Source organism: Macrotis lagotis, chromosome 2 (assembly GCF_037893015.1).
Source record: "Macrotis lagotis isolate mMagLag1 chromosome 2, bilby.v1.9.chrom.fasta, whole genome shotgun sequence".
Taxonomy (NCBI): domain Eukaryota; kingdom Metazoa; phylum Chordata; class Mammalia; order Peramelemorphia; family Peramelidae; genus Macrotis; species Macrotis lagotis.
This window is the reverse complement of record NC_133659.1, coordinates 342,912,111-342,927,983: the sequence shown is the minus strand read 5'-3', so window position 1 is coordinate 342,927,983 and position 15,873 is coordinate 342,912,111. Positions and strand designations below refer to the sequence as shown.

The 15,873-nt window shown below is 51.9% G+C and overlaps 1 protein-coding gene across 1 annotated transcript in view; it reads left to right on the top strand.

The window, feature by feature from the left end:
- Window positions 1–15,873, top strand: part of FBLN1 (fibulin 1) — a 57,907-nt gene that overhangs the window by 37,983 nt on the left and 4,051 nt on the right. Inside the window, exons 14-16 of the mRNA XM_074227290.1 lie at window positions 319–442; window positions 13,481–13,623; window positions 14,837–14,968. Of these exons, the coding sequence (XP_074083391.1) occupies window positions 319–442; window positions 13,481–13,623; window positions 14,837–14,968 (399 nt within the window). The remainder of the gene's footprint in view (window positions 1–318; window positions 443–13,480; window positions 13,624–14,836; window positions 14,969–15,873) is intronic.

Genomic DNA, 15,873 nt, shown 5'->3' with positions numbered 1-15,873 from the left:
AAGAAGTTTTCTTGAGCAGGTTTCTGAATAGGCTGGCTAGAAAATGCAGGGGGGCTCATGGGACTTGGCTTCTACACCAGAGTCACCCTGGAGATAGAAGGGATTAGATCCAGGTCTTCCCTTCTGCCATAACCCTTCTGCCAGTGATGGAGGCAGACCTGGGCCATCTGACTCCCAACCCCCACAATGTGTGCTGTGCCAGGCTGGGTCCCCCTCAGTAGCACTCCTCAGGGAGCTGGGACCTGAAGCCAATAGGGACCCCGAAGGCTGGATGGCAGGGGAAGGTGTCCTGAACTCACACTCTTGTGCCCCCAACAGACATCGATGAGTGTGCTGCAGGAACCCACAACTGCTCCATCAATGCCACCTGCTTCAACATCCAGGGCAGCTTCCGCTGTCTCTCCTTCGATTGCCCCGAAAACTACCGCAAATCTGGAGACACGTGAGTAGCCGGGCTGCTCCTGCCCATGGGGATGGTGCTGGTGGCCAGCTCAGGGCTGGTCTGGGGTGATCCCTGGAGATGGGTCCCCCCTGTGCTGCCTGGCTGAGCAGCTCATTCTCCCAGTAAGGAAGTTTGCTCCTATAGTCAATTTGGGGTCACAATGAATAGATGGAGCAAATAATGTGATGTAACAGAAAGAAACTGGGGCTCTGGTCGGAGCACTGGAAGTAAACTCTGCCTGATACTTACTTCCTGGATGACCTTGGGCAAATCACCTCATTTCTTGGCCCAAGTTTTATCATCTTCTGTCAGTAATCTGACAGACATGGGCTAAACCTGTAAGGAGCCAAGTATAAGAACTCGGGCAAGGTAGAAAAAACCAGGTTGTGAAGGACTTTGAAAGTCAAATTCTTTTGACTTTTATATTTGATCCTAGAGGTGATAGGAGTCATTGATGCTTCTTGAGCAGGGGCATGGGGAAATGAGCTTTAGTGACAGAATGGAGGCTGGACTGGAGTGGGGAGAGCCTGAGCCAGGCAGACTCCCCAGCAGCTACTACAGTGGTTCAGGAGAGAACCGGAGAGAGAATGGGAAGGTAGACACAAGACATGCCAACACATTGAAGGTAGAGCATAAATCTAAGAGTAGTGTCAGAAAAGACATGGACAGTTTTTAAAAATTTTATTTATGGCAATGGGGTTAAGTGACTTGCCTAAGATCACACAGCTAGGTAATTGTTAAGTGTCTGAAGTCTCATTTGAACTCAGATCCTCCTGACTCCAGGGCCGGTGCTCCTTCCACTTCACCACCTAGCTACCCTAAGACATAGAGTTTTAAACCTGGCTGTCTGAGAGGGCACAATTGCCCATGCCAATGGTGGGGAAGTTCAGAAGAAGGGAAGGTTTGAGGGCAGAAGGATAAGTTCTGATTGGCCAAGTTGAATTGGCTAGATGGTATTTTGAGCTGGGATTCCATGGCCCTTGAGGATCCCTTGCCAATTCTAGAGCTGTGACTCCTAGAAGCAAAGCAAGTATCTGCTTCCTAAGCTAGGAGAGTGTCTCTGAGGCTAGTCTGGGCCTCATCTCCCCCAGGTCCATTTGAGGCCCACATGACCCACATTTCTCCCAATGTCCTTTTTAATGACACAGTGGTCTACAGCCATCTCCCATGAGAATGGTCACTACTTCCTTTCTGCCTTTGGAGTCAGAGTAGCTGGCACCTAGGAGGCCCTTTGGGTGTCCTGTCTGGTTGATTGACTCCCAAAGAGCCCGGATTTCTTCAAGAAGAGACCCTTCTGGGTGGCCCCACCAGTTGATGACTAGATGAGGAGGGTGCTAAGAGGGCTTCACAGTTCTGGGATCCCGGGGAAGCACAAACCAGAAGGAAAGGTCCGACTATCTGGCCATGCAGGGCAGGCCCCTTCTCCAAAGCTCCTCTTGCCTGCTGGGTCCAATTCAAGCTCCTCAGTCTTGTATGTCAAAGCCCTGCACAAAATGGCGCCTCTCAACCTTGTCTCAGAATACCCACTGGGGTGTGTGTCCTTACCTGGGATCTCTGACTCTCCCCACCCCCAGAGGGGTCTGCTGATAAATTTTAGGGGACTCGATGACCTGGAAAAGGAAAATAATGACATCTTTAAAATTAGAATTGATTTCCTGTGCAATCTGGTGCATTTTATGCATTTAGAGACATTCTTCTAAGAAGGGGGCTACAGGTTTCCCCAGGCTGCCAAAGGGGTCCTTGGGACACACTAGGCAAATACCTTCTGAGTTGGATACACTCAACTACATATGTGCTCCTCACTCTCCAGACTCCATACCTTTCCTTCTATGGTTTTGCTTACCTTGGATGCCCTCTCCTTTTTACCTGGTGACTAACCATCCTTTAGAGATGAGAGGCCTGCCAGGTAGCATGGCAGAGTTTGTAAAGTGCCGACCTCAAAGTCAGGAAGAGCTGGGCTTCTGGTGGCCAAGTCACTTAATCCCTGAATGCTCTGGCCAACTCCTGAAGCTGTTTAGATTTCAAAGAGGATGCCTCTTCCTCACCTGGGAGGTCCCTCTCCTAGAGGGATCAAACAGGAAGCCCCAGCAAGCATCCAACTCTCTCAAGTGGGACCTGGATCAGATTAAAATGTTCTCTTTAAGTTTGATGCTACTGACCCACACCAGTGAAATTACTGGTGCATTCAAACTCAACTCATAAGCCCATGACTCCATGGAATCTTCCCCAATCTGTCTGGCATTGAAAGACAGGAGAAAGTACTTTTTCCTTCCTATTGGGTACCCTTGGGTCTCCTTTGCCTGTTTCAGCCAATCTTACTATATTTGTCTATGTAAATGTCTGCTCCCCATTAGATTATGAATTTTTTGTGGGAGGATTGTCTAATGTCATCTTTGATTCCCCCCCACCCCCACCTCCAGCACAGGGTCTTGTATTCATCAGGTACTTTATAAATTCATTGAGTTGAATCAAAACCAATCCCAGACCAGTCGATGGCTCTTAGAAACATTTTAAGGGGAAATAAAATGTTTTACATTGGCATCATACAAAGCTTTCTAGCCAGGAGACAGTTGGAATCTGGGCTGAGCTTGCCCCATGCCTCAGTTTCCTTCCTTGTAAAATAAGTGGAGTGGACTCCATGGGCTCAAATCCTTTTAAGGCTACAGGATGAGGCTTCTCCCTTCTTTTTGTCAATAGCTCCTAATGCTTCTGTTCTTTGGGCCCAAGAAGGAGCCGAAGTAGCTGCTCAAGGCTGCTGTGCCCAGCTCTGGGGTGCTGCTGCAGGGGCTCCCACACTGCTCTGGCCTCCCTCCTCCTTCTCTATCATTCTAACCCTCAGCACATCAAAAGCCACTGATGAACTAACTCCATAGAAATGCACCTCAACAATCCTCATCCATTTTGTCCCAATGGATTGGTTAAGCTGGTCTGAGGAGGGTTATGACTCTCATTGAGACTCATCTTCTAGGGGCCTGACAGTACTATACTGTTGGCTCTTTGGTTCTTGCTACACCCCAGAAGCTGGCAAAGAGCTCAGGAGCCTCCCCTCAGAAAAGCTTTCTGATCATTGGCTCCCTCCATCCTGCCTGTGCCAGGGGGAGGAGATGGAGACAGTGGGCAGTCATGGTCTTACAGAGCTCCTCCTGGCTACTCCCATGAGGCCAATGCAGGGGGATGGTCAGGGGCTCCCCAGGGTCCTTCACCCACATTTCATCCTCCATGATCCCTTCTTGCTGTGGTCAGCCTCCACACATACAATAATGGGGCAGGGGCTCTCCCAGGCATCTTGAGAGGTCTCCCATATGGCCCAGTATCTGCCAGCAGAGGAGCATGGCCACATGGCAGACAGGTCACCACAGAAGTGATCCGGGGTCCTCTGCCTTCACCCCTGACCTCTGAGAAATGGAGGCAGCTCTCCAGAACCAGCCACAGGGTTGCCTTCAAACTGGTGGTCATTGTAGCTGGTCCTGAGTTCTGAAGGAGTTGGGGTTTGCTCCTTGTTGGGGGTGGGGTGGGGAGGAATTGTATGGCCCAAATTAGGACAATGCTGCAAATGAAAGGTAAAGAAAAGATCAACTAAGCCAGATCTGGGTTGGTTTCAGGGCATGGGCTATTCAAACATTTTCTTCCTGCCACCCCTGGGAGCTGGGGGGGGGGGCGTCCTCTGTAAAAAGAGGGCACTGACTCTTCCAGGTCCCATCCCTCCTGGGCCCTGTGGTTTGCTCTGATGCCTCCCAGGACATAAAAAATTCTCAGCAAGACTCCCTCCCAAATCAATGCTGTCTTTGTATCTGACCCTAAAGAACGGTTCAAACCAATGGCATCCCAAAGAGGCAGCCCCAAGAGGCCAGGGCCCCCAGGAGCTGAGCTGGATTGGGTCATTGACTGCAGCAGCAGCATGCATAGGACATCTGAAGGTGCTGCAAAATGTTATCTCATTTCATCCTTGCTACAACTTTAGGAGAGAGGAGGAAACTGAGGTACGGGGACCTTAGCCAGCTATTAAGGGTCCCAGTCAGGATTTAAATTAGAGGTCTATGCAGAGCGCTAAGCATGTGGCACCATCTAGCGGCCTGCAGGGGAGAAGACCTACCGAGAGATGGGGATTGGGAAGAATAGGAGGAGACCTTTCCTAGGGTCAGCTGCTGGAATGGGGCTGGACCCGTGGTGGGGTGCCTCATTCTGGGGCTGCTGTGGGTGCTACCAGGGGAGGGAGTTGCCCCCATCTCAGTCACTTATTCACTAGGTGACTGGGGCGAGCCTCTGAGCCTCAGTGTCCGCACTGGTCCAAATGAGGCACTTGACTTTAGGAGGCTCCCATTTGTGGAGTGCTTTTGTCTAAAGGTGCTGGAGCAACATGAGCTGCCCTCAGACTTCGGAGCTGGCTCTGGGAGCACCTAGCTCCTGCCTGCCAGAAGGGTGCCTGGGCTGGGGGGGGCAGTTTCTGCTTTCCCTCAAAGGGGAGTCTAAGAGGAGCCCCACATTTATGACCCCCGGGGGGACCACTCACTGGAGGGCAAGAAAGAGGGACTCAGATTAGTGGGGGTCCAAGAAGGCTTCTGTCCCTACTTTACAGGCAAGAAAACTGAGGTACAGGAATAGGAGCCTGCTTGTCCATGCTCATACAGGTCTTGAGTCACTGCTGCTTTCCCCACTCTTCTTTCTCTTTCTCCTTTTCTTCCCTATTCTTTCCCTATTCTTTTTCCCTTTCTTTCTCTTTTCTTTTCTTCTTTCCTTCCTTCCCCCTTTTCCCTTCCTCTCTTCCCTTCTCTCTGTCTCTCTCTCTGTCTCTGTCTCTCTCTGTCTCTCTGTCTCTCTGTCTCTCTCTGTCTCTCTGTCTCTCTGTCTCTCTGTCTCTCTGTCTCTCTCTGTCTCTCTCTCTCTCTCTCTCTCTCTCTCTCTCTCTCTCTCTCTCTCTCTCTCTCTCTCTCTCCTCTCTCTCTCTTTCTACATCCCTCTGTCCCTCCTCCCAGTCCCAACAGGGTGGTCTTTTTGCCAACAGCGCCGCTTACTGACCGGATGATGCAACAACACACTGGAGAACTAGATGGGCTGTCCTGAAACATCCCCCAGGCTTCCAGAGAGCTTGGATCCGTCATGCCTGATGGCTCCTTTCGCTGCCCACAGGGAGGGCTTCCCCAGGCAGCCCCTGGCAGGTGCTGCTCTCTCCAAGCCTAGAGGATACCTGCTCAGTAGAGGCACAAATTAAAGGCTTGAAGGAATTGTGGAGTATTCACCGCCTGCTCTCCCCCACCCCATTCTTTAGGGGAAGAAAATGGGTTCCAGAGACATTAAATAGTCTACCCACAGTCACGCAGGGGAACAGAAGGAGAGGCAAGATTAAATCCAGGTTCTTGAGTCTGAGCATGTAGCTCCAGTCTCATCGCTGACAATTACTCCCTGTGAGACCTTAGTCAAGTCACTTCACTGTGCCTGGCCTTGGTTTCTCCATCTGTTAAATAAAGGAGTTGAAATAGGTACTCTTTGACTGCCCTCCTGTTTGAGAGGTAGGATCCTCTTACTCAAAAGTATGACTTTGTATAAAGAGCCACATTGCTTCCCAAGGGATATCCAGTCTCTCCACCCCATCCCAACTGACCTTCCATCTTCTAAGCTTCCTGGTAGCTCTGACATCCCCTTCCCATCTCTGGTCTTCCCTGTCTAAGGACCCTCCTAGTTCCGATAATCCCTGTTTTAAGGTCTTTCCCTACTCTGCTCTCATTCGGAAGCCTGTCCCCTCCACCTCCCCACCCCACCCCCAGCTCTGAAACCCAAATTACTGAATATGTCTAAATACTGAGGAATGATACCAAGGATCCCATCCCTTCACCACCACAAAGATCGTTCTTCCCTTGCCTCCATGGCCTGCTCTAACTCCCCTAGGACAATGGAATTGTAGTGCTAACGGAGGACACCCTGATCAGCCTGGCCTCCAGATCTCTCCAGCCTCCTCTGGGGATGGAAACCTTACTGTCTGTCAGCTAGGCTCATACTGACCAGTGCTGTAGTGATCAGTCCAGACACTTTTCTTATTTTGAATTAAATTTGAATTTTTCATAATGATCTCTCACTGTTCCTGGAGCTCCCCTTTCACAGCATCTTTCCAATAGCTTTTTTAGAAACAAAATTATGGAGAATAGTTTGGTGAACAACCCACTCACATCCTCCCTTGACAAGGCAGCTAGGTGGTGTGGTGGATAGAGTACTGCCTTTGAATTCAGGAGGATGGGAGTTCAAATGCAGTCTGATACTTGGCTCTTACTAGCTGTGTGACCGTGGGCAAGTCATTTAATCCTGATTGCTTCGCATCCAGGGCCATCTCCAGTCATCCTGATTCATGTCTGGCCATCGGGCCCAGATGACTCTGGAGGAGAAAGGAACATTGGTGATGCAGCCCCAGTTCACCCAAATCCAAATCATGTGCTTGTCATGGCATCAGCTACCTGATGTCATGATCTTCTCCAAGAATGAAGGACAAACATAATTAATTCCCCTGCTCCTGACCTATCTCCCTTAACCACCAGGAGCTTCTCCCACCCCTAACAGTCCCTTGAACTCTGCACATCCAGGACCAAAGTCATTACTTCCTTTCCCTCATGCTGTGACTCTGGGGTCTGGACACCTCTGTCCCTTCTCCATTGGTCAGTTGCTTCCCACATCCCATCCATCACCAGGTCCTGACAGTTTTTCCTTCATGAGAGTCTCTGGCATATTCTCCCTTCCAGCCATGCTTCTGCACCTGGAACATCAGGGATGGCTTCAGGGGTCCCACTTCCCCAATAGAAGTCGGTCTGCCATCCTTGCTGCTTCTGGGTGTCACCTACTCTGAGAATGTCAGCTCCCCAGGGCGGGCATAGCCTTACTGCATAGGGCCTGGGAAAGTCTTGGGAAAGCTTTTTCACGGAGAAGTCCCATGAGACACATGAAAAAGTCCTGTCTTTAAAATCAAACCTAAATTTGAATCTCACTTTGATTCTTATTTGTGACTTTGGGCAAGTCCCTTCAGAGCCTCAATTTCCTTATTTGTAAAATGGATACAATACTCCTTGCCCCCTCCTATCACAGGATTATTGTGGAAAATGTTCACTCGAGGTGTCTTGGACCCGATTACAATGGTTGTTTGTGTCTTCCTGGCTGGACTTTAAGCATCTTGGAGTCAGAGGAACCAGTGACTTTTTATTCTGTGGCCTCCACAGTGTCTGTCTGTCTACAGTAGGTCTTTAATAAATGTTCAGTGGAAGGTGTGGGGTTCAGTCTGGGACCAATGACATCTGCTGAGTGGAGCATCTGGTCCCTGTCCTTCCCCCCTTTTTCTTTCCATTTTCCTTTTTCCTTTCTGAGAGGAGGGCTCTCTCTCTCTCTCTCTCTCTCTCTCTCTCTCTCTCTCTCTCTCTCTCTCTCAGCCCCAGAGGATGTGCCCTGAAGAAGACCCTGGTTATTAAATGAGGTATTGCGGGGCTAGTCTACAATGGTGGCAGGTGCTCTCTGGGGTCCACTAGGATCCCGGGTTCCAGGACAGCATCAGACCTATTGCTTCCCCCTCTCTCCTTCGTCCCTTGCAGACAGCACCCTTGGGGAACTCAGTCTTTGCAACTCTTTTGTAAACCGGCCCAACCTTTCTTGGCTCAGGCAACAAGGGCTGCCTCCCCCCCCCCCCCCCAACCCCGAAGTCCTAGCGCCTCTCCGGATGGGTTCTAGTTCTGACTTTGCTATTCATTGGTCGTGGAACCTTAAGAAAGTGTAAAGTAAGGGGCATGTGGACATGTGCGATCTCTCGAGTCCCTTTAAGGCAGCAGAGGATCTCCGGCCCCTCCCCGCTCTGCCATTCCTTGTGGCGGCCCTCCGTGGCTTGCCTGGGCAGTGCAGCAGGTTCTGAGGGGCACCCAGGGGCCCGGCTGGCTTTCTGGAAGGGCCTTCGGATGGCCCCAGTCTCATATTTTTCCTCATCATTGTCATATCTTTTAATGACCAAATACTATTCGTTGGGAAACTCGGGCTTGTCTGGCTCCCTGTGGTGCCTGGTGTGGGGCGGGTGAGGCAGTCCCCCCGCCAGCCCCCCTCCCCGCCAGGCCCCCTCTGTCCTTCGGCGGCTCTCGGGGCTGCGCGCCCCTCTCCCCCGCGCTAGCCTGGGTCTCCCTTTCTCCCCTCCTTGTCCTGCAGCCGCTGCCAGCGCTGGCCCCGTAAGCGAGCGGGCAGTGCCCGGGGCTGCCCCCGCGGACAGTCCACCGCCGCGTCTCTGCCCGCCGCGGGGCCGGGGCCCCTCCAGCGCGGCGCCCCGGGCCCGGCTGCGCTTCAGCACCGGCGGCGGGACAGCGCGGTGCTGCACCGGCCCCGCACCTGGCGCTGCTGCGGGCGCTCCCGGGCCCGCGGGACCTGCTCCCCGACGTGCGCACCGCGCGCCCCCTCTGCGTCACGGCCGGCCCCCCGGGCCCCCCGTGAGGGCCCCGGACACCCCAAGCCCTCCGTGAGGGTCCTGTCTCCCCCAAAACCCCCGTGAGGGTCCCGGCCCCCCAAGCCCCGCCCCCGAGGAAGAGCACTCCTTTGCCTTCTTTCCTTGCTCTTCTCTGTGCGCTCTGGCACAGGCAGCGCCTTCCCCGAGGACAGTCCCGAGGGGCCGCCGTACAGAGACGCCTCGCCTCCCTCAGGCAGGTGCAGCTGGGCCGGGATCCTTAGCATCTGCCCCGGCCGGGGGCACCTCCTCCCCCAGGGTCGGGGGACCCTGGCATTCCCGAATCCCGGGAGCCTTAGTTTCCTCAGTTGGAAAATGGGCATCACTCTGGACTCTACCTCCCAGTCTCGTTGGAAGGACCCAGGGGTTGGGTGGGTAAACCTTAGGGAGCTACAGGAGGGTGCATTGTAATCAGTGCCACCTGGATGATTACCTCGAGTGCAGGCCCCGGCCCCTCAGATCAGACAAATCAGACAGCGGAGGCACCAGGGTGGGCTTCATAATGGAAGGATTGGTGTTTCCTAGGGAATTTTTCCTGAGCTTAGAATCTGCTGTTGTTTTCTAATAAAGCCACAGTATTTTAAACCTGGGCACAGCTCCAGAGGCCTCCTCCTCATTTCACTTTCATGTCATGTGAAGAAATGGTCTAGAAAGAAAATGGGAGATTAAGTCTTAAAGTGGAAGGGACCTGTCTTGTCATTGGCATCTGTCTGCTCTGGTGTTTGGAGGATGGGTCCTGATAGATGGTCTCCTTTTCTAAGCCATTAGGAAATCTTTGTTTTGCTCCTGGCATGATCCAGCCTTCATCCAAGGTCAGTGTGGATGCTTCCTATAGGTCAGAGGTCTGTGTTTATTCTTGGAGACTTCTTAGGGCCACTCAGTAAATTTCTGCCTTTTCATGAGGATCATGTTGGGCTGGACTTTTGTTTCCTCACCTTCTCTTTTAAAAAAAAAAAGATGATTTGAGGGGCGACTAGGTGGAGCAGTGGATAGAGCACTGGCCCTGGAGTCAGGAGTACCTGGGTTCAAATGCAGCCTCAGGCACTTAATAATGACCTAGCTGTGTGGCCTTGGGCAAGTCACTTAACTCCATTGCCTTGCAAAAATCTAAAAAAAAATTTAAAAAAAGATGCTTTGAATGGGAGAATGGCACTAGCTGGCCTGGCCTGTTCCCCAAGTGAAAGGGTTAGGGCATCCCCAATCCCACCCCCCTCTTGGACTAAGGACGTGATGTATTAGAGTGTTCTCAGTAGAATGACAACTCCTCCAGGGGCACAGATTGCTTCATTCATCCCTCTGCATCACCAGGGCCTGGCACACAGTAGGTGTGTTAAGAAAAACCTGGTTTGAATTGCTCCTCAGACTGACTAGGGCTGTGCTGAAGTGGAACAAAGAGGGCCAGAGACATCATCTCTAGGAAACAACATCTCCTCCCTCTGATATTGTTCCACACCAGGGCTGCTCTCGGCAGGAGATAATGGGGACATTCATCTCATGTTTGTGACCAGTACCTACTATATGCTGAGCATCCTGCCTGGGGAATGATGGTAATGATGTCGGGGATGACAGCTCCCATTAATGTGGCCCTCAAAGACTTGGGAAGCATTCTGCATACACTGTAGTTTAGCTCAGCCTCAAACCCCTGCAGATGCTCTGGGAGGGCCTCCAGGCTGGCCCTGTCCCAGAGCATCTGTAAAAGGACCTTGATTATGCTAGATGTCCACTCAGGAGCATCCTCCAAACTAGGCTAACCTTCCCAGGCCCTGGATAAGATGGTTCTGACAGCCCTGGGCAGCAGCAATCCCACCCTCACTTTGTTTCACCGTGCTTAATGATGCACCTTTTGGTCAGTCTCAGCCTCAATTCTGGGCTTCATTGTAGAGAGAAAGTCTGACCTCAAAGCAATGTGTCCTCAGGTGAAGGCTGAAGGAGCTGGAGCTCAGACCTGTGATTTCATTGGGAAATAGAACTTTCAGAAGAGAAAACTCTGTCTCCCAAGGCCAATTCATGTCAGAGTCACAGTTTGCTTTTCTCTCATCATTAATGGCCCAATGGAATCTACCTTTCTCTGCTTGTTTCAGTTAATGGGAAGGTGGGAGAGACTGGTGATGGTCCCTGAGGCCTTCCTCCATTCATGCAGAGAGAACAAGTGGGAGAGTAACCGGGTGGGTCTTTAGTGATGCTCTTGAGTCCAATGGGAGGTGTTCTCCAGAGGTTCCCACCAGGACTAGGCCACACCTGGACAGCCAGCCTCTGTCACCTGCTCTCAGGGCTCACTCTTGGTCTAGGTCTGGTCCAGGTCATCTTCTGCCATTTCTTGTCCCAACACTTTACAAAAGCAATTGCTGCTGATGAGAGACAGTCTGCTCCTAGCAAACAGAACCTTTCTGTCATTCACTGGTTCTGTACAGTTTTCTTGGCCCAGACCTGTAGACCTTTTGGGGAAAAACTTGACCCCAAGGCTGATTTTGGCAAACAAAGCTTAGAGCTGCCCCTGGCAGTTTGCTCAAGGGGCCCAGCCAGGACAGGGAGGGGTTGGAATCTGCTTTCCCTCTTTTCCATGATAATTCCTCTGGTGGTGCTGTGGGCCCTGTCACTACCCTGCAGTTAGAATGGGGGGGGGTCGCACCAGTAATGGCAGGAGATGGAGTGTGTCCGACCCAGCAAGGGTTGTGTGTACTCTATGCCCAGCCCTGGGCTGGGTGTTGTGAATGCAAACATAAAAAAGATAGTCCCTGCCCTCAGAGCTTACATGTTGTTAATGACTGTCAGGAGCATCCCTGGTGTTCTGTAGGACAGGCATGACTGGCAGAGATGGCATGGGGTCATACAGCAAATGGAAAGAACTACAGAGGGAGAGCACAATCCATGGCACAAGAAAAGAACCTAAAGAATCCCTCACCCCCCCCCCCCCAACCCTTTGCACTCAGAGCATTGAGTGCAGAGCATTCACTCTATGGAAGATTGGACAGACTATCAACCAACCAAGTATTGATTAATCTCTGACTGTGCCAGCTACTAGTTAGTAATGAAACCCCCTGATGTGAACATTTGGTCATTCTACATGGGGTTCTGTGAGCTAAGAAATTCTAATGTTTCCCAGCTCCCATTGAGATGCACAGACTCTACAGTATCTAGGAGGTAGACTTCCTGCAAGGGGACCAAACTTCTCACTGGATTCCCCTGGTCAACAGAGATTCCATTGAAATCTCTAGAAGAAAACTTCAAGTATGGGCATCCCCAACAGAAAAGGCTTCAGCCAGCCAGCAGAAGTAGGCTGATAGACTCTTTGGGGGTAGACCAAGTGTGTCTGATTATATTCTGTAAGGACAATGGAGGGCAAACCAGACACATCCATCTAGCATCCACACCAGCCAGAACAAGACATGATGTAGCTTGGAGATATTACGTTTTCAGAGGAGTTCTCCAAACAGTGAAGTGGTACAATTCCTGAACAAGAACATGGCATCTTCCTTTTTTTTTTTTAACAAGCACAGTGTCCAAAAGGGGACCGCTATCTAGAAGAACAGTGAGAAATGGACCCGTAGCCAGAAGAGGTGCACTTGGGGATGGCACCCAATCAGAATTGCATGAGGGGAACTGAGAATTGTGTTCAGGTATTTGAAGGACCATGTCATGAAGGAGATGAGACATCACCTGCTTGGCCCCAGGGTGCAGAACAGGATCAAGGATTCAGGGGGTGGGGACAGGGAGGGTACAGATTCAGCTTCCTCACAGCAAGAATGATGCAGAAATGCCATTGGCTATTTCAAGAGGTAATGAGCTTTCCATCCCAGGAGATCTTGAAGTGAAATCCTGATGAGCATCAGGGAATGCTGTGGATTGGTTTCTTGTTCAAGGCATGTTGTTTTAGAAATCGTCTCTGAGGCTGCCTCTTTTCTTTGTCAGATTTGCTCCTGTTGACATCATGAAATTCCTTCTTGAGACCTTTTCTTTCCCAACATTCTCACCTGTTTTGATCTTTGAGATCCTGCTGCCCCTTTTCTAGACCCTTAGCTGGATCCCTGGTGCCCTAGTTGTGGATGGACCCTCTGAAAGTGCAGCTCTCACTCCATCCACAAGAACCACGAGGTCGTCTTGGGGGCCCTTTCTCACTCTCTCCTGGTATGAGGGCAAGGGGGGAACCCAGCAGACTTCCACTAGTAGCCTTCTGCTCCTCTCTTTTGGGTGACAGCCTTGACTTCATGATACCCACTTGCTTCTTGTCACAGTCTACTCAGACCCTCTGGGGGATGATTACTCTGAACTTTTCAGAGACTGGGGGGTTTTGTGATATGCAGACTTACCCCAACATTGGTAGGACGCTGGTATTAAAGAGACGACAAAGCTTTGATTTGGGGAGTGTTGGAGTCATTCAAAGAACTTTGTCTTTTCCTGTCGAGTCCATCCATCCACCCCTTTCTTCCTGTCCACTTGTGGGCTCAATTCACTGTCCATTTGCAAAGATCTCAGGTCTGCTGACTCCTAGCCTTCTCTGATCCTTTCCCCAAGAACCCACCCTCTCCTGGCCGTGCCCTGCCTGGTCCAGTCCACCCACCAGACACATGCTCTGCTCTTGTTTCCCCCAGGATCCGACATGAGAAGACAGATACCGTCCGTTGCATCAAGTCTTGTCGGCCCAATGATGTCACCTGTGTGTTGGACCCTGTCCACACCATCTCCCACACAGTGATCTCACTGCCCACGTTCCGAGAGTTTACTCGTCCTGAAGGTAAGTCATGGGATTGGCCTCTTGGAACTGTGGACCACTGGAAGGGATTGGTGTTGCTACTGGACAGGAGACTTCATGATGGGGGAGACCGTTCTGCTGCACTAAAGAGCATGGGAATAATTGTTGGGAGACTTCAAAGGCTGCCGTACCTGGGGCACCATGTTCCTCTCCCCCACATCTCATGCCAGGGCATCCCCATGGATATTTATTCTTTCCTTCTTCTGAACCTCTCCAAAGTCCCAGAATGTCCTCCTCCACTCTCTCTCAGCTACTTGGGGATAGTCACACCCGGATCTCACCCTCTATTATTCACAAGTGTTTATTTCCATGGTTGGTCCATAAGGGCTGGATCTCCCTCCTGAGTCCTGCCCCAGCCCAGCCCCTCCATGCTCCCCCCGCCCAGTACCTCCTCTCTCACACCAGCCACATCCATATTCATTTTACTCTTTGGCCATCCTGCCTAGCTGCCTTCCCACTCTCCTTCCTCTTTCCATTGCTGGCATCCTAACCCAAGTCCTGCCATCATTCCTGGAAGGGCTGTGGCCACCTGTGGCTCACTGGCCATCTCTGGTCTCTGTCCCCCGATGGGGCTTGTCCCTACCATCAGGATGGAAGTAGTTGAGGGCAGGGGCTAGTTTTGCTTTTGCACTTGCAGCCCAATGCTGAGCATAGCAGATAACTCATCCTGAGAGCTCCATCCAGGCTTCTTCACTAGGAACACGCTGCCCCTCTCTCCGTTCCCATCCCTCACTCTTTCCTCATCTTTCCTCAACCATCCTCCCTGCTTGGGCTTTCTGGCCAACCTTGCCCGATCTTGGCCTGGCATTGGTCATTCCAACTGCCCAGTGTCCAAGGCTTTCCCCTTCTCCCTCCCCATCCCTGGCCTAACCTCAGCCTCCCCACTCCAGCCTTTTCTGCTCCTTCTCATGGGCTGGCCTGGTTAGTCCCCTGCAGATGGGTCCCCATGGCAGGAAGAAGGACTTTTATTCCCACCCCCCCAATTGGTTTCTCATCTCACTTCCCACAGAAGCTATTACCAACACTCTTCTCCATCCTGTGCTTCCCCATTGCTCCCCTGCACCCTCTCTCCCCAATGAGACCCTGGCCTCTTACTGTACAGAGAAAATCGGGGTCTTCCTCCAGAGTTCTCCCCAAAGTTACCTCCCCTTCCCCTCTTCTCTGCTCCTGCCCTGACTTGTGCCCTCGCCCACAGAAATCATCTTCCTCCGGGCTGTCACACCTGCGTATCCTGCCAACCATGCCGACATCCTCTTTGACATCACGGAAGGGAACCTCAGGGACTCCTTTGACATCATTAAGCGGTATCTGGATGGCATGACTGTGGGTGAGTAGTTTTCCAGGTGAACTCTTGTCAATAATCTGGCCCACACCAGGCTGCCTGGCAGGGCAGGCAGTTCTGTGGGCCAGTTGCGCCTCCCTCCAGGACCCTGGTCACAGCCACCCACCCTTCAGGGTCCGACACAAGGGCTCTCCCTGGGATGTCTCCCGGTTTTACAAGTTGGCACTTCTGCCCTAATGTTTCTGTAGGACTGTCCGTCCTGGGGGACAGGAACCCTATCTTTTTCCATCTCCCAGTCCTAAGTAAGCTGCACTGAAAGGAGTGGAGATGTTTGGGAAACACCTAAAGAATGGAGAGAATTCCCAGGGTAGACTGGGATGTTGGAGCTGGGAGGATTCTGAACATGGGCTGCTAAGAGAGGGGTGGGCAGAGCTGGGGGGGGTGGCTTGGAACAGGAAAGATAAAGGGGTGAGAGGCCTTAGAACAAGGAATGTCAGTGTTGGGCGGGAGCATAGAGGAGAGGATGGCAGAGCTGGGGGGCTCAGAACTGGAGGGGGGCTCAGAACAGAGGATAGCAGGGTTTGGACAGTTTGGTTTGGAGGTCAGGAAATGCCACCATTGCCCTCTGGAGCAATCTCGGAATGCGGCCACGAGGTGGCGGCGTCGTACCATCCAATCCCGACCTTCCCTTCTGTCCTCTGGCATTAGGTCGGCCCTTCCCAGGAAAAGGCTTCAGTCTTGGGCCCGGGGCTAGACTGGCCGGGCAGTGGAATTGGGACTCCCGCCTTGGCCATTGGCAGCTAGCTTGTAAATGGGGGTCCTTGCTATGATGAGGATGTTTGTCCATGATGTCAAGGAGGGGCTGCCATGACAAGGCACTGGATTGGAGGGAGAGCCTGCGGGGGCTCAAGTCTCCTTTGGGTCCATCTGGGCCAGTGGCCAGATATGGA